At 49.4% G+C, this 18279-nt stretch overlaps 1 protein-coding gene across 1 annotated transcript in view; it reads left to right on the top strand.

The window, feature by feature from the left end:
- The window catches only part of micos10 (mitochondrial contact site and cristae organizing system subunit 10), a 28292-nt gene extending 17328 nt beyond the window's left edge, over positions 1–10964 (top strand). The window contains 3 exon segments of the mRNA NM_001171669.1: positions 8180–8227; positions 8877–8986; positions 10766–10964. Of these exon segments, the coding sequence (NP_001165140.1) occupies positions 8180–8227; positions 8877–8986; positions 10766–10774 (167 nt within the window). The 3' untranslated portion in view covers positions 10775–10964.
- The last annotated feature ends 7315 nt before the right edge of the window (positions 10965–18279 follow it).

Genomic DNA, 18279 nt, shown 5'->3' with positions numbered 1-18279 from the left:
TTAAAATGATTCCCTTTTCTCTGTAATAATAAAACAGTACCTGTACTTGATCTCAACTAAGATATAATTACCCCTTATTGGGGGCAGAACAGCCCTATTGGGTTTATTTAATGGTTAAATGATTCCCTTTTCTCTGTAATAATAAAACAGTACCTGTACTTGATCCCAACTAAGATATAATTACCCCTTATTGGGGGCAGAACAGCCCTATTGGGTTTATTTAATGGTTAAATGATTCCCTTTTCTCTGTAATAATAAAACAGTACCTGTACTTGATCCCAACTAAGATATAATTACCCCTTATTGGGGCAGAACAGCCCTATTGGGTTTATTTCATGGTTAAATGATTCCCTTTTCTCTGTAATAATAAAACAGTACCTGTACTTGATCCCAACTAAGATATAATTACCCCTTATTGGGGCAGAACAGCCCTATTGGGTTTATTTAATGGTTAAATGATTCCCTTTTCTCTGTAATAATAAAACAGTACCTGTACTTGATCCCAACTAAGATATAATTACCCCTTATTGGGGGCAGAACAGCCCTATTGGGTTTATTTCATGGTTAAATGATTTTTCAGTAGGCTTAAGGTATAGAGATCAAAATTGCAGAAAAACCCCTTATCTGGAAAACCCCAGTCCCGAGCATTCTGCATAACCGGTCCCATACCTGTAGGTAGAATTATTTGCTTAAACTGGTCTCCATGGGAGATGGCCTTCCTGTAATTTGGAGCTTTTTTGGATAAGAGGTTTCTGGATAAGGGATTTACTGAGCAGTTTAGATAAGTGACTGCTAATATCCTTATCATTTACAGTAGGGGGTACAGTATCCCTTATTATACATGAGTGATACTCAGAGTTCCCTGTATAACTCAGCCTGCAGCCTTGTGCCTTTATATGGGGGGCACAGAACCCCTCAGTGACTGCTAATATCCTTATCATTTACAGTAGGGGGTACATTATCCCTTATAATACATGAGTGATACTCAGAGTTCCCTGTATAACTCAGCCTGCAGCCTTGTGCCTTTATATGGGCACAGAACCCCTCAGTGACTGCTAATATCCTTATCATTTACTAATGAGTAGACTGATATGTAACGGAATTTGTGCTGTGTGTCCGTGGGTTGTAGTTCAGCAACATCTGGAGGCTTCGGGTTGCCCAGTGCTATACAGATATCTCAATCTACATTTTTTTTGCTCAGAAGCAGCTTTGGATCCAAGTAATGTTTTATGTTCTGTCTCTTTAATGTTCAATTTATTGTATCGGTGCTTCCAGTCTGTGCGGGTGTTACATGTTTGCGCCACATGTTTCCTCTTCCCCATAAAATCCAGATGCCGTGTTTATAGCCCCCAACCTCCTTCCCTATCAGCTGGATTCTGAGCAATATCCCCCCTGGCTCTGATATATATACTGTATCAGTGATCCCCATTGTAAGCAGCAGTCCTGCCCTGCTTTATGGCTGAGATTCTAGCTATCTGTATAACAGAGCATTCTGTCACAGTGGCACAGATCCTATCTGATCCCCCCATTGTAAGCAGCAGTCCTGCCCTGCTTTATGGCTGAGATTCTAGCTATCTGTATAACAGAGCATTCTGTCACAGTGGCACAGATCCTATCTGATCCCCCCCATTGTAAGCAGCAGTCCTGCCCTGCTTTATGGCTGAGATTCTAGCTATCTGTATAACAGAGCATTCTGTCACAGTGGCACAGATCCTATCTGATCCCCCCCATTGTAAGCAGCAGTCCTGCCCTGCTTTATGGCTGAGATTCTAGCTATCTGTATAACAGAGCATTCTGTCACAGTGGCACAGATCCTATCTGATCCCCCCATTGTAAGCAGCAGTCCTGCCCTGCTTTATGGCTGAGATTCTAGCTATCTGTATAACAGAGCATTCTGTCACAGTGGCACAGATCCTATCTGATCCCCCCCATTGTAAGCAGCAGTCCTGCCCTGCTTTATGGCTGAGATTCTAGCTATCTGTATAACAGAGCATTCTGTCACAGTGGCACAGATCCTATCTGATCCCCCCATTGTAAGCAGCAGTCCTGCCCTGCTTTATGGCTGAGATTCTAGCTATCTGTATAACAGAGCATTCTGTCACAGTGGCACAGATCCTATCTGATCCCCCCATTGTAAGCAGCAGTCCTGCCCTGCTTTATGGCTGAGATTCTAGCTATCTGTATAACAGAGCATTCTGTCACAGTGGCACAGATCCTATCTGATCCCCCCATTGTAAGCAGCAGTCCTGCCCTGCTTTATGGCTGAGATTCTAGCTATCTGTATAACAGTGTGAGTGTGGCCCATTGTATCCGGTCTGTGGCCGTTTCAGGGGCTGGCGTGCGTTATTTAGATGTGCCGTGCGTGTGTTTATGAGAGGATTAGTGGAAAGTAAATACAGAGCCAGAAGCGTTTCTATATAACTATTACAAATGTAAACCTGCTAAATATGGAGCGCAGGGTTCAGTTCCTGGGTGCTGCACCCTCTAAAGCCCAAACCTGTCTGTTACAAAAGCAAAGCAGAATGATAGATGAGACGTGCGGATCCAGAAGGAACAGCCAAGCGATTTTGGGTGAATGTCTGTGTGTGAGTGTCTGAGAGTAAGTGTGTGTGAGTAGTGCTGGAGTGTGTAGGACAGTGGTAGAGTAGTGTTTCCTTAGACAGTACAGTATGGGGGTACAGCTTATTGTGTGCCCAGAACATTCCTTCTCTGTATATTTGTATTTATACATATGGGTAGGAGGTGCCATAGTGTTTCCCTTAGACAGTACAGTATGGGGGTACAGCTTATTGTGTGCCCAGAACATTCCCTCTCTGTATATTTGTATTTATACATATGGGTAGGGGGTGCCATAGTGTTTCCCTTAGACAGTACAGTATGGGGGTACAGCTTATTGTGTGCCCAGGACATTCCTTCTCTGTATATTTGTATTTATACATATGGGTAGGGGGTGCCATAGTGTTTCCCTTAGACAGTACAGTATGGGGGTACAGCTTATTGTGTGCCCAGAACATTCCTTCTCTGTATATTTGTATTTATACATATGGGTAGGAGGTGCCATAGTGTTGCAGTTGGTCAGTTCGCTGGTTGTGGGTTTGGGGGTATAATTGTTACACGCACACGTGTGTATATTGTTGCTACGACTCCCGGCCGCTCCTGCCCATAAAACTCCCAGATGAGGAATGCTGGGCGCCAGTCTCGGGGGCTCTGATATCTCTGGGGCGCAGGTCGGGTTGCACACAGGCGAGAGGACACGATAGGGAGGCAGATAGCAACTCCCTGCGCCGGGGAAAGAATGAGGCAGCGTCAGTCTCCATCTGGCAGCGCCGGGCCCTGTGTGAGCCAGAGAAATGTACTGAGGAGCTGCCATATTCCCTACATTTCCCTGGCTCCCCGTCAGCTGCACATCCCTGTTATCCAGGGGGGAGCTCCGGCCAACATGGAGCCGGTGGGGAGGGTAGAACGCAAGGTTTGGGGCCCCTCCACCCAAACACTCCTAACATAATGAATTCTGCCCCACTTCCCAATATACATTCACTGGTAGGTAGGTGTACAGGCCATTGCTGCTGCCTGGTCCTTTCTCTGGTTCTGACTCGTGAAACAATGTAGCAGAAGCCATTTCTCCCAGTGCATTAATTGGCAATGTACCTATCCTTGTGCCCCAGTGTGTGCACCAATCACAGCAGAGCCCCTGACATGGTAGGATGGGGGGCATTAAGGGCAGTCCTCCATTGTGTCCTCATCCCTTCTAGTCCCTCTGGGTAAAGGGTAGATGTGAGGCAGCGGCCATAGGGTTGGGGTGCAAATAGGCCGATTGCAGGTGTGGGTTTGGGCCATGGGTTTGTGGGTTGGGTGGGGCTCTGGCCCATTTGACCCACACAGGGTTCTGTTGTTTTCAATGAGGAGAATCTTTCTGGTTCCGTGACTCTGGATCCTGTGTGGTTAAGACAGAAATGACCCAGCTGGCATATGGAGGGGGTGCCTGGGGGTTGCTTGGCATATGGAGGGGGTGCCTGGGGGTTGCTTGGCATATGGAGGGGGTGCCTGGGGGTTGCTTGGCATATGGAGGGGGTGCCTGGGGGTTGCTTGGCATATGGAGGGGGTGCCTGGGGGTTGCTTGGCATATGGAGGGGTGCCTGGGGGTTGCTTGGCATATGGAGGGGTGCCTGGGGGTTGCTTGGCATATGGGGGGGGTGCCTGGGGGCACTTGGCATATGGAGGGGGCACTTGGCATAAGGAGGGGGCACATGGCATAAAGAGGCGGTGCCTGGGGGGCACTTGGCATAAGGAGGGGGCACATGGCATAATGATGGGGTGTCTGGGGGGCACTTGGCATAAGGAGGGGGCACATGGCATAATGATGGGGTGTCTGGGGGGCACTTGGCATAAGGAGGGGGCACTTGGCATAAGGAGGGGGCACTTGGCATAAGGAGGGGGCACTTGGCATAAGGAGGGGGTGCCTGGGGTTGCTTGGCATAAGGAGGGGGTGCCTGGGGTTGCTTGGCATGTGGAGGGGTGCCTGGGGGGGCAATTGGCATAAGGAGGGGGTGCTGTGGGGGGGGGAGGCCTGTTTTTTCAATTAAGAGTTAGAAGTTGTCATGAAGAAGGTGTAAAAGGGGCTGTTTCCCTGCCCCCGCCCCCCCCCCCTCCTGGCCGTTGCGCCCGCGGCTCTGCTCTGGAAAACCTCCCCCATTAGGCCTGGCTGCTCACTTTTATTAGCAGATAAGCCTTTCATCTTTTATTGGGCTGCGCTCCGGGCTGTGCTGGAGGTGCCGCACTTTAGTGGAAACAGCTGCGCAGCCCAACATGGTGGGATCAGGTGGCAGGGACCACCGCACGGGGGCTGCTCATTAACCCTTTCCTTCCTCAGTAACTCTCACCCCCCAACCATCAACTGGGGGGGCTCAGTGCAGTGTTGTGTCAGGAGTCAGAACCAGCAGTGCAGGTAAGAGAAAGGGACAGGCACAGTGACAGTTACACATAACTATAAACCCAGTGAGAATGAGGAATGAATGGATATTGGGGAGTTGTATCAGGAGTCAGAACCAGCAGTGCAGGTAAGAGAAAGGGACAGACACAGTGACAGTTACACATAACTATAAACCCAGTGAGAATGAGGAATGAATGGATATTGGGGAGTTGTATCAGGAGTCAGAACCAGCAGTGCAGGGAAGGGAAAGGGACAGACACAGTGACAGTTACACATAACTATAAACCCAGTGAGAATGAGGGATGAATGGATATTGGGGAGTTGTATCAGGAGTCAGAACCAGCAGTGCAGAGAAGGGAAAGGGACAGACACAGTGACAGTTACACATAACTATAAACCCAGTGAGAATGAGGGATGAATGGATATTGGGGAGTTGTATCAGGAGTCAGAACCAGCAGTGCAGAGAAGGGAAAGGGACAGACACAGTGACAGTTACACATAACTATAAACCCAGTGAGAATGAGGGATGAATGGATATTGGGGAGTTGTATCAGGAGTCAGAACCAGCAGTGCAGGGAAGGGAAAGGGACAGACACAGTGACAGTTACACATAACTATAAACCCAGTGAGAATGAGGAATGAATGGATATTGGGGAGTTGTATCAGGAGTCAGAACCAGCAGTGCAGGGAAGGGAAAGGGACAGACACAGTGACAGTTACACATAACTATAAACCCAGTGAGAATGAGGGATGAATGGATATTGGGGAGTTGTATCAGGAGTCAGAACCAGCAGTGCAGGGAAGGGAAAGGGACAGACACAGTGACAGTTACACATAACTATAAACCCAGTGAGAATGAGGAATGAATGGATATTGGGGAGTTGTATCAGGAGTCAGAACCAGCAGTGCAGGGAAGGGAAAGGGACAGACACAGTGACAGTTACACATAACTATAAACCCAGTGAGAATGAGGGATGAATGGATATTGGGGAGTTGTATCAGGAGTCAGAACCAGCAGTGCAGGGAAGGGAAAGGGACAGACACAGTGACAGTTACACATAACTATAAACCCAGTGAGAATGAGGAATGAATGGATATTGGGGAGTTGTATCAGGAGTCAGAACCAGCAGTGCAGGGAAGGGAAAGGGACAGACACAGTGACAGTTACACATAACTATAAACCCAGTGAGAATGAGGAATGAATGGGTATTGGGGAGTTGTATCAGGAGTCAGAACCAGCAGTGCAGGGAAGGGAAAGGGACAGACACAGTGACAGTTACACATAACTATAAACCCAGTGAGAATGAGGAATGAATGGATATTGGGGAGTTGTATCAGGAGTCAGAACCAGCAGTGCAGGGAAGGGAAAGGGACAGACACAGTGACAGTTACACATAACTATAAACCCAGTGAGAATGAGGAATGAATGGATATTGGGGAGTTGTATCAGGAGTCAGAACCAGCAGTGCAGGGAAGGGAAAGGGACAGACACAGTGACAGTTACACATAACTATAAACCCAGTGAGAATGAGGAATGAATGGATATTGGGGAGTTGTATCAGGAGTCAGAACCAGCAGTGCAGGGAAGGGAAAGGGACAGACACAGTGACAGTTACACATAACTATAAACCCAGTGAGAATGAGGAATGAATGGATATTGGGGAGTTATGATTTAGACATAAATGTAGTTTATGGGTTTATATGCCCTTTAATGGGGTTTGGGTTCCCCCATATCAGGTTATAGAACATTTTCCTGTTCCCCGAGCGCCACGTCGTACGCCTGTAGGGGGATCTGTAATTCTCGGAGGGGCGGGGCACGGGGGGGGTCAGGGGTCAGGCAATTTGTCCGCTTTATGAATCCTCCCAGATAGTAATTATCCCTAATGGTGGAAGCGCTGTGCGGCCCAGCTGTGCTGGAGTGATGGTGCCGGGGAGACGGCGGGCGGATTAGAGCGCACTTGGCACGGGACACGAGAGCCTGTTGCACAGACAGGGGCCTGGGAGTCGCACTGTGGGGCCCTTATTTCAGGGGTGTCACACTGGGGGGTCCCCTGTATATTTCCAGCAAAATGGCATGATTAATGCAGCCCCTGCTCTAGCTACTGGGTCTGGGTGCTACTGGGTGCCATGTTGCAGGGCAGCGGGGTGAGCGCAGGTTTCCCCTTCCCCCTGGCACTGAGAGGGCGACCAGGACTAAATCACTGTCCCGTTTATCTGCTGCCAAATGCCCTAATTGCCCCTGTTTGAGGCACGTTTTGGCCACTTAGTACAACTACCGGCAGCTTTAGCCTTCACCTGGCATTAACCCTTTGCTTTCCCAGCCGCTGGGACCCAGCCACGTGCGCTGCAGCCAAAGTGAATATTGTTACAGGCCGGATCCCACCGAGTTCCTGTAAGGAAACGGCTCTTTGGCAGCAGCCCGGGCCCCTCTGGGAGAATCCAGTTCCATTGTGGGTCAGTGTAGGATATCCACCAATGAGATGCTCCCATTTGTATAGGATACCCACCAATGAAATGCTCCCCTTTGTATAGGATACCCACCAATGAAATGCTCCCGTTTGTATAGGATACCCACCAATGAAATGCTCCCGTTTGTATAGGATACCCACCAATGAGATGCTCCTCTTTGTATAGGATACCCACCAATGAGATGCTCCTCTTTGTATAGGATACCCACCAATGAGATGCTCCCGTTTGTATAGGATACCCACCAATGAAATGCTCCCGTGTGTATAGGATACCCACCAATGAAATGCTCCCGTGTGTATAGGATACCCACCAATGAAATGCTCCCGTGTGTATAGGATACCCACCAATGAAATGCTCCCGTGTGTATAGGATACCACCAATGAAATGCTCCCGTGTGTATTAGGATACCCACCAATGAAATGCTCCCGTGTGTATAGGATACCCACCAATGAAATGCTCCCGTGTGTATAGGATACCCACCAATGAAATGCTCCCGTGTGTATAGGATACCCACCAATGAAATGCTCCCGTGTGTATAGGATACCCACCAATGAAATGCTCCCGTGTGTATAGGATACCCACCAATGAAATGCTCCCGTGTGTATAGGATACCCACCAATGAAATGCTCCCGGGTGTATAGGATACCCACCAATGAAATGCTCCTGGGTGTATAGGATACCCACCAATGAAATGCTCCCGTGTGTATAGGATGCCCACCAATGAGATGCTCCTGGGTGTATAGGATACCCACCAATGAAATTCTCTCATTTGTGTTTTAGGTGCCGGCCTTGGATTGGGCATCGTTTTCTCAGTGATTTTCTTTAAACGTAAGTCATGTTTTCTTGTTGCCCCCCTACATACACAGACTGACACAAACTGCCCCCTTGGCCCCCCAGACTCAGAAGCTTATTGGCCCCTACGATATCTTAATCTCAAAGCTGAGGAACTGACCCCATAACCTGTAGTTCCAGCGCTGCCGGGGCTGCTGGGAGTTGTAGTTGGACACAGAGCAGATCTCCCCAGTGATGAGCCCATTGGCCGCCGTGTGTTGGAGACAAAGCAGATTCCTGAGTGGGTGCGTCACAGTCCTGGTTATTGTCATGCCCCCCCCCCCCCCCGCGCTTTATGGGATCACGGCGTCCCTGTGGCGTCTCGCTGGGGGCCCAGGAATATCAGATTGTTCCCCCGGTGCGGCCATGTTGTTCTGTTTAAGGCTATCGGGCCACACACAGTGCACCTTGATTGCTCCAAACCGCTGCAACTCAACCTGATCCCACAGTCCCGCGCCATCAAACCCACGGGGGCCCCGGCCAACTCCCAGCAGCCTCCGCTCCTTTCTACTGCAAACAAAGGGGACTCTCTGGCACCGGCTTTGTGCCTTTCTGCTTCTCTCTCAGCGATTTAAAGGGGAACTCTTCCCAAACACTGTGTAACCGCTCTCACTGGGGGACTTGGTGTTTTTCCTTATTTTCACAGGAAAGACGTGGCCAATCGCCTTCTCGGCGGGCATCGGCCTGGGCATGGCGTATTCCAACTGCCAGAACGACTTCCAGTCCCCGTACCTGCTGCACGGCAAGTTTGTGAAGGTGAGTGGCTCACACAGACGCACGGATATCCTGCTGCCCACGGGGCTGCTGGGCAGGTTTGGCCCCATATTGGTTATCCAACCTCCCATTCTGCATAAAATTCAACTGCCAGCTCTATTTGTGCCCCAGCCATACTGCCCCCTGCTTGCAAACCCCCTTACTGTGCCCACAGTTACAGCCCCTGCCCACACCTTGCCTTACTGCGCCCACAGTTACAGCCCCTGCCCACACCTTGCCTTACTGCGCCCACAGTTACAGCCCCCGCCCACACCTTGCCTTACTGCCCGCACAGTTACAGCCCCCGCCCACACCTTGCCTTACTGCGCCCACAGTTACAGCCCCGCCCACACCTTGCCTTACTGCCCGCCACAGTTACAGCCCTGCCCACACCTTGCCTTACTGCGCCCACAGTTACAGCCCCTGCCCCACACCTTGCCTTACTGCGCCCACAGTTACAGCCCCCGCCCACACCTTGCCTTACTGCGCCCACAGTTACAGCCCCCCGCCCACACCTTGCCTTACTGCGCCCACAGTTACAGCCCCCGCCCACACCTTGCCTTACTGCCCGCACAGTTACAGCCCCTGCCCGCACCTTGCCTTACTGCCCGCACAGTTACAGCCCCCGCCCGCCACCTTGCCTTACTGCCCGCACAGTTACAGCCCCCGCCCGCACCTTGCCTTACTGCCCGCACAGTTACAGCCCCCGCCCGCACCTTGCCTTACTGCCCGCACAGTTACAGCCCCCGCCCACACCTTGCCTTACTGCGCCCACAGTTACAGCCCCTGCCCACACCTTGCCTTACTGCCCGCACAGTTACAGCCCCTGCCCACACCTTGCCTTACTGCGCCCACAGTTACAGCCCCTGCCCACACCTTGCCTTACTGCCCGCACAGTTACAGCCCCCGCCCACACCTTGCCTTACTGGCCCGCACAGTTACAGCCCCCGCCCACACCTTGCCTTACTGCGCCCACAGTTACAGCCCCTGCCCACACCTTGCCTTACTGCCCGCACAGTTACAGCCCCCGCCCACACCTTGCCTTACTGCGCCCACAGTTACAGCCCCTGCCCACACCTTGCCTTACTGCCCGCACAGTTACAGCCCCCGCCCACACCTTGCCTTACTGCCCGCACAGTTACAGCCCCTGCCCACACCTTGCCTTACTGCGCCCACAGTTACAGCCCCTGCCCACACCTTGCCTTACTGCCCGCACAGTTACAGCCCCCGCCCACACCTTGCCTTACTGCCCGCACAGTTACAGCCCCTGCCCACACCTTGCCTTACTGCGCACACAGTTTTAGCCACAGCACTGTACACTTGGGTAAATTAAAGGCAAACTTCAGTTCAGCGCCCCAAACACCCCCACAAACCCCAGGGGGTACCTGCCTTGGGATAAACCAATCCCTGGAACCCACCGTTGCACCCCAAGTGCAGCCGTGGGTTAATTTTAGCGCCGGGTAATAAAGTGCTAACGAGATTAGAATGTGGGGCACCGAAGCGCCCGGGGTGCGGCAACAGTTAAATCTCTAATTACCTCCAAATGGTGTGGCGGTTAATAGCTAAAGGGCTGCTAACGACCTAATTAGTTAATGGCTGCTGGGGAAGAGTGTGGAAACTATTAGTGTGGGGTTAGCAGGGGAGCTGCCAGTTTGGGTTGTTTTCCCTCTAATCTTAAAGTAACAGTCACGCCGGGGCTGCACTGCTATTGCCTGCAGGGGATGCTGGGAGTTGTAGTCCTGTAACAAGACCCATTCCTGACTACATATCCTCTCATTGCAGGAACAGTGAGCCTTGGCTGCCAGACATCACTGTCAGATTCCCGAGCCTGATGCAATGTGGGAGTGGCTAAACCTACCAATCAGCTCTCGGCGCGGAGAACTTGCACTCGGCAGGGCGGCGCTTCCCACCAGCTTCTCTCTCGTCTCTCTTTCTGCCCAAATGTTTCTGAAATGGCTAAAATAAAGTGTTATTTACCAAACATTCGGTGTGGGAATCAATGTGTTGGGCACCAAGTGCCGCCCCCTTACTCTCCAGCAGTGAGATGGTACCCTTCCGCTAATGTACCCCCTACTGTCACTGATAAGGATATTAGCAGTCACTGAGGGGTTCTGTGCCCCCCATATAAAGGCACAAGGCTGCAGGCTGAGTTATACAGGGAACTCTGAGTATCACTCATGTATTATAAGGGATAATGTACCCCCTACTGTAAATGATAAGGATATTAGCAGTCACTGAGGGGTTCTGTGCCCCCCATATAAAGGCACAAGGCTGCAGGCTGAGTTATACAGGGAACTCTGAGTATCACTCATGTATTATAAGGGATAATGTACCCCCTACTGTAAATGATAAGGATATTAGCAGTCACTGAGGGGTTCTGTGCCCCCCATATAAAGGCACAAGGCTGCAGGCTGAGTTATACAGGAACTCTGAGTATCACTCATGTATTATAAGGGATAATGTACCCCCTACTGTAAATGATAAGGATATTAGCAGTCACTGAGGGGTTCTGTGCCCCCCATATAAAGGCACAAGGCTGCAGGCTGAGTTATACAGGGAACTCTGAGTATCACTCGTGTATTATAAGGGATAATGTACCCCCTACTGTAAATGATAAGGATATTAGCAGTCACTGAGGGATTCTGTGCCCATATAAAGGCACAAGGCTGCAGGCTGAGTTATACAGGGAACTCTGAGTATCACTCATGTATTATAAGGGATAATGTACCCCCTACTGTAAATGATAAGGATATTAGCAGTCACTGAGGGGTTCTGTGCCCCCCATATAAAGGCACAAGGCTGCAGGCTGAGTTATACAGGGAACTCTGAGTATCACTCATGTATTATAAGGGATAATGTACCCCCTACTGTAAATGCCCAGTTGGGATTGGTTACACTGGGGAAGGGGCAGTTAAGGGGGGGTAACTATATATAAATATATAAGGGGGGGCAGTAATGAAATAGAGAAAGTACAGAGAAAAGTGCAGATCCCAAACAACCCATCAGTACCCGGCCCACCCAAGCCTCCCACCCACTGACTAAAGGCCAAGTAACACAAACTATAAAGCAATCTAAAGAGCAATATGTCTGTGATTGGAGGGATGAGATACTCCCAGGAGCTTACTATCTACCAATCACTAGGGAGGGAATACAGACTGGCCCCATACCTGGAAAGGCTACAGAACCGCAAAGCCAGACAGATCCTGATGACTGGCCGGCTGTGCCAGCGTTGTGACCAGGGGGCAGTAGAGGATGAGACCCACTTCCTGCTAGACTGCCCCAAATACTCAGCCCTGAGAGACACCCACTGCCAGACACCCAAATACTCAGCCCTGAGAGACACCCACTGCCAGAGAGCCAAATACTCAGCCCTGAGAGACACCCACTGCCAGAGACCCAAATACTCAGCCCTGAGAGACACCCACTGCCAGAGACCCAAATACTCAGCCCTGAGAGACACCCACTGCCAGAGACCCAAATACTCAGCACTGAGAGACACCCACTGCCAGAGACCCAAATACCCAGCACTGAGAGACACCCACTGCCAGAGACCCAAATACTCAGCCCTGAGAGACACCCACTGCCAGAGACCCAAATACTCAGCCCTGAGAGACCCCCACTGCCAGACACCCAAATACTCAGCCCTGAGAGACACCCACTGCCAGAGACCCAAATACTCAGCCCTGAGAGACACCCACTGCCAGAGACCCAAATACTCAGCCCTGAGAGACACCCACTGCCAGAGACCCAAATACTCAGCCCTGAGAGACACCCACTGCCAGAGACCCAAATACTCAGCAATTAGAGACACCCACTGACACAGACTCTCCCATCACATCCCAGACTTCCCCTCTATAGAAGAAGAGAGAAAACTCCGCATCCTACTGGGAGAAGAGGCACCGACAGCAACAATGGCAGCACAATACATAACTGACTGTCATAGACTGAGAGAGACAGGACTTTCCCCTGTCCCCATATACTGACCCCATATCCCCACCCCTTAAACCCCCCCATTCCCATATACTGACCCCCTAACCCCACCCCTTAAACCCCCCCCCCCCATTCCCATATACTGACCCCCTAACCCCACCCATTACACCCTATACCTGCTTTGGCAATGCTCAATGTATTTGGTTCTGCCAATAAAGCTCATTTGATTTGAGAGATAGAGAGTGCAGATTGGTACATGGGGTGGGTATATAGAGAGTGCAGATTGGTACATGGGGTGGGTATATAGAGAGTGCAGATTGGTACATGGGGTGGATATATAGAGAGTGCAGATTGGTACATGGGGTGGGTATATAGAGAGTGCAGATTGGTACATGGGGTGGGTATATAGAGAGTGCAGATTGGTACATGGGGTGGATATATAGAGAGTGCAGATTGGTACATGGGGTGGGTATATAGAGAGTGCAGATTGGTACATGGGGTGGGTATATAGAGAGAGCAGATAGGTACATGGGGTGGGTATATAGAGAGTGCAGATTGGTACATGGGGTGGATATATAGAGAGTGCAGATTGGTACATGGGGTGGGTATATAGAGAGTGCAGATTGGTACATGGGGTGGATATATAGAGAGTGCAGATTGGTACATGGGGTGGGTATATAGAGAGTGCAGATTGGTACATGGGGTGGGTATATAGAGAGTGCAGATTGGTACATGGGGTGGATATATAGAGAGTGCAGATTGGTACATGGGGTGGGTATATAGAGAGAGCAGATAGGTACAAGGGGTGGGTATATAGAGAGTGCAGATTGGTACATGGGGTGGGTATATAGAGAGTGCAGATTGGTACATGGGGTGGGTATATAGAGTGCAGATTGGTACATGGGGTGGGTATATAGAGAGTGCAGATTGGTACATGGGGTGGATATATAGAGAGTGCAGATTGGTACATGGGGTGGATATATAGAGAGTGCAGATTGGTACATGGGGTGGGTATATAGAGAGTGCAGATTGGTACATGGGGTGGGTATATAGAGTGCAGATTGGTACATGGGGTGGGTATATAGAGAGTGCAGATTGGTACATGGGGTGGGTATATAAAGTGCAGATTGGTACATGGGGTGGGTATATAGAGAGTGCAGATTGGTACATGGGGTGGGTATATAGAGTGCAGATTGGTACATGGGGTGGGTATATAGAGTGCAGATTGGTACATGGGGTGGGTATATAGAGAGTGCAGATTGGTACATGGGGTGGGTATATAAAGTGCAGATTGGTACATGGGGTGGGTATATAGAGAGTGCAGATTGGTACATGGGGTGGGTATATCAGTAGAGTGGACAGAATTGGTACATGGGGTGGGTATATAGAGAGTGCAGATTGGTACATGGGGTGGATATATAGAGAGTGCAGATTGGTACATGGGGTGGATATATAGAGAGTGCAGATTGGTACATGGGGTGGATATATAGAGAGTGCAGATTGGTACATGGGGTGGGTATATAGAGAGAGCAGATAGGTACATTGGGTGGGTATATAGAGAGAGCAGATTGCTACATGGGGTGGGTATATAGAGAGTGCAGATAGGTACATGGGGTGGATATATAGAGAGTGCAGATTGGTACATGGGGTGGATATATAGAGAGTGCAGATTGGTACATGGGGTGGGTATATAGAGAGTGCAGATTGGTACATGGGGTGGATATATAGAGAGTGCAGATTGGTACATGGGGTGGATATATAGAGAGTGCAGATTGGTACATGGGGTGGGTATATAGAGAGAGCAGATTGGTACATGGGGTGGGTATATAGAGAGTGCAGATTGGTACATGGGGTGGATATATAGAGAGTGCAGATTGGTACATGGGGTGGATATATAGAGAGTGCAGATTGGTACATGGGGTGGGTATATAGAGAGCAGATAGGTACATGGGGTGGATATATAGAGAGTGCAGATTGGTACATGGGGTGGGTATAAAGAGAGAGCAGATAGGTACATTGGGTGGGTATATAGAGAGAGCAGATTGCTACATGGGGTGGATATATAGAGAGTGCAGATTGGTACATGGGGTGGGTATATAGAGAGTGCAGATTGTACATGGGTGGATATATAGAGAGTGCAGATTGGTACATGGGGTGGATATATAGAGAGTTGCAGATTGGTACATGGGGTGGGCTATATAGAGAGAGCAGATAGGTACATTGGGTGGGTATATAGAGAGAGCAGATTGCTACATGGGGTGGGCATATATAGAGAGTGCAGATTGGTACATGGGGTGGGTATATATACAGTGCAGATTGGTACATGGGGTGGGTATATAGAGAGTGCAGATTGATACATGGGTGGGTATATAGAGAGAGCAGACAGATACATGGGGGTGGGTATATAGAGAGCAGAATTGGTACATGGGGTGGGTATGATAGAGAGAGCAGATTGGGTACACTGGGTGTGGGTTATAGAGAGAGCAGGACAGATACATTGGGTGGGTATGATAGAGGAGTGCAGCATTTGGTACTGGGGGGGTATATAGAGAGTGCAGATGGGTTACCATGGGTGGGTACTATAGTAGTGCAGATTGGTACATGGGGGTGGGTATATAGAGTGCAGATTGGTACATGGGGTGGGTAATAGAGAGTGCAGATTGGTTACATGGGGTGGGATATAAAGTGCAGATTGGTACATGGGGTGGGTATATAGAGAGTGCAGATTTGGTACATGGGGTGGGTATATAGAGTGCAGATTGGTACATGGGGTGGGTATATAGAGAGTGCAGATGGTACATGGGGGTGGATATATAGAGAGTGCAGATTGGTACACTGGGGTGGGATATTATAGAGAGTTTGCAGATTGGTACATGGGTGGATATATAGAGAGTGCAGATTGGTACATGGGGGTGGGTATATAGAGAGAGCAGATTAGGTACATGGGTGGGGTATATAGAGAGAGCAGATTGCTACTGGGGTGGGTATATTAGAGAGTGCAGATATAAAGGAATAAAAGTCAGGGACATGGGGTGGATATATAGAGAGTGCAGATTGGTACATGGGGTGGATATATAAGAGAGTGCAGATTGGTACATGGGTGGGTATATAGAGAGTGCAGATTGGTACATGGGTGGATATATAGAGAGTGCAGATTGGTACATGGGTGGGTATATAGAGAGAGCAGATTGGTACATTGGGTGGGTATATAGAGAGAGCAGATTGCGTACATGGGGTGGATATATAGAGAGTGCAGATTGGTACATGGGGTGGGATATAATAGAGAGTGCAGATTGGTACATGGGGTGGATATATAGAGAGTGCAGATTGGTACATGGGGTGGATATATTCAAGGAGAGGTGCAGATTGGTACATGGGAGTGGGTATAAAGAGAGAGCAGATAGGTACATTGGGTGGGTATAATAGAGAGAGCAGATTGCTACATGGGGTGGATATATAGAGAGTGCAGATTGGGTACATGGGTGGTATATAGAGAGTGCAGATGGTACATGGGGTGGATATATAGAGAGTGCAGATTGTACATGGGGTGGATATATAGAGAGTGCAGATTAGGTACATGGGGGTGGGTATATAGAGAGAGCAGATAGGTACATTGGGTGGGTATAAGAGAGAGCAGATGCTACATGGGGTGGGCATATATAGAGAGTGCAGATTGGTACATGGTTGGGTATATATACAGTGCAGATTGGTACATGGGGTGGGTATATAGAGAGTGCAGATTGATACATGGGGTGGGTTATAGAGAGAGCAGACAGATACATGGGGTGGGTATATGAGAGCAGATTGGTACATGGGTGGGGTATATAGAGAGAGCAGATTGGTACAATGGGGTGGGTTATAGAGAGAGCAGACAGATACATTGGGGTGGGTATATAGAGAGTGCAGATTGGTACATGGGGTGGGTATATAGAGTGTGCAGATTGGGTACATGGGGTGGATATATAGAGAGTGCAGATTGGTACATGGGTGGGTATATAGAGAATGCAGATTGGTACATGGGTGGGTATATATAGAGAGCAGATTGGTACATGGGTGGGTATTTATAGAGTGCAGATTTGGTACATGGGGTGGGTATATAGAGAGAGCAGACAGATACATGGGTGGGTATATACAGAGCAGATTGGTACATGGGGTGGATATATAGAGAGAGCAGATAGGGTACATTGGGTGGGTATAATAGAGAGTGCAGATTGGTGCATTGGGTGGGTATATAGAGAGTGCAGATTGGTACATGGGGTGGGTATATAGAGAGTGCAGATTGGAACATGGGGTGGATATATAGAGAGTGCAGATTGGTACATTGGGGTGGGTATAGAGAGTGCAGATTGGTACATGGGTGGGTATATAGAGAGTTGCAGATTGGTACATGGGGTGGGTATATATAGAGAGTGCAGATTGGTACATGGGGTGGGTATATATAGAGTGCAGATTGGTACATGGGGTGGGTATATAGAGAGTGCAGATTGATACATGGGGTGGGTATATAGAGAGAGCAGACAGATACATGGGGTGGGTATATAGAGAGCAGATTGGTACATGGGGTGGGTATATAGAGAGAGCAGATTGGTACATGGGGTGGGTATATAGAGTGTGCAGACAGATACATTGGGTGTGGTATATAGAGTGTGCAGATTGGTACATGGGTGGATATATAGAGAGTGCAGATTGGTACATGGGGTGGGTATATAGAGAATGCAGATTGGTACATGGGGTGGGTATATATAGAGAGCAGATTGGTACATGGGGTGGGTATTTATAGAGTGCAGATTGGTACATGGGGTGGGTATATAGAGAGAGCAGACAGATACATGGGGTGGGTATATACAGAGCAGATTGGTACATGGGGTGGATATATAGAGAGAGCAGATAGGTGCATTGGGTGGGTATATAGAGAGTGCAGATTGGTACATGGGGTGGATATATAGAGAGTGCAGATTGGTACATGGGGTGGATATATAGAGAGTGCAGATTGGTACATGGGATGGGTATATAGAGAGCAGATTGGTACATGGGGTGGGTATATAGAGAGTGCAGATTGGTACATGGGGTGGATATATAGAGAGTGCAGATTGGTACATGGGGTGGATATATAGAGAGTGCAGATTGGTACATGGGATGGGTATATAGAGAGCAGATTGGTACATGGGGTGGGTACAGGGCCGCCGCTCCCTATAAGCAGAGTACTCAGTCTGCATAGGGCACCAACTCCCAGGGGGGCACCATCCCAGCTGCTCCAAAAAAAAAAAGCATTTCTATATATTATAACATACCCCCCAACACTGTCCCGCCGGTTTTTATAGCGCATCCCGCTGTCCCAGATAGTTCAATCGATCTATGGGGGCTAT

Source organism: Xenopus tropicalis, chromosome 7 (assembly GCF_000004195.4).
Source record: "Xenopus tropicalis strain Nigerian chromosome 7, UCB_Xtro_10.0, whole genome shotgun sequence".
NCBI classification, from domain to species: domain Eukaryota; kingdom Metazoa; phylum Chordata; class Amphibia; order Anura; family Pipidae; genus Xenopus; species Xenopus tropicalis.
Note: the sequence above shows the minus strand (reverse complement) of the source record. Positions and strands in the feature narration are given on the sequence as shown.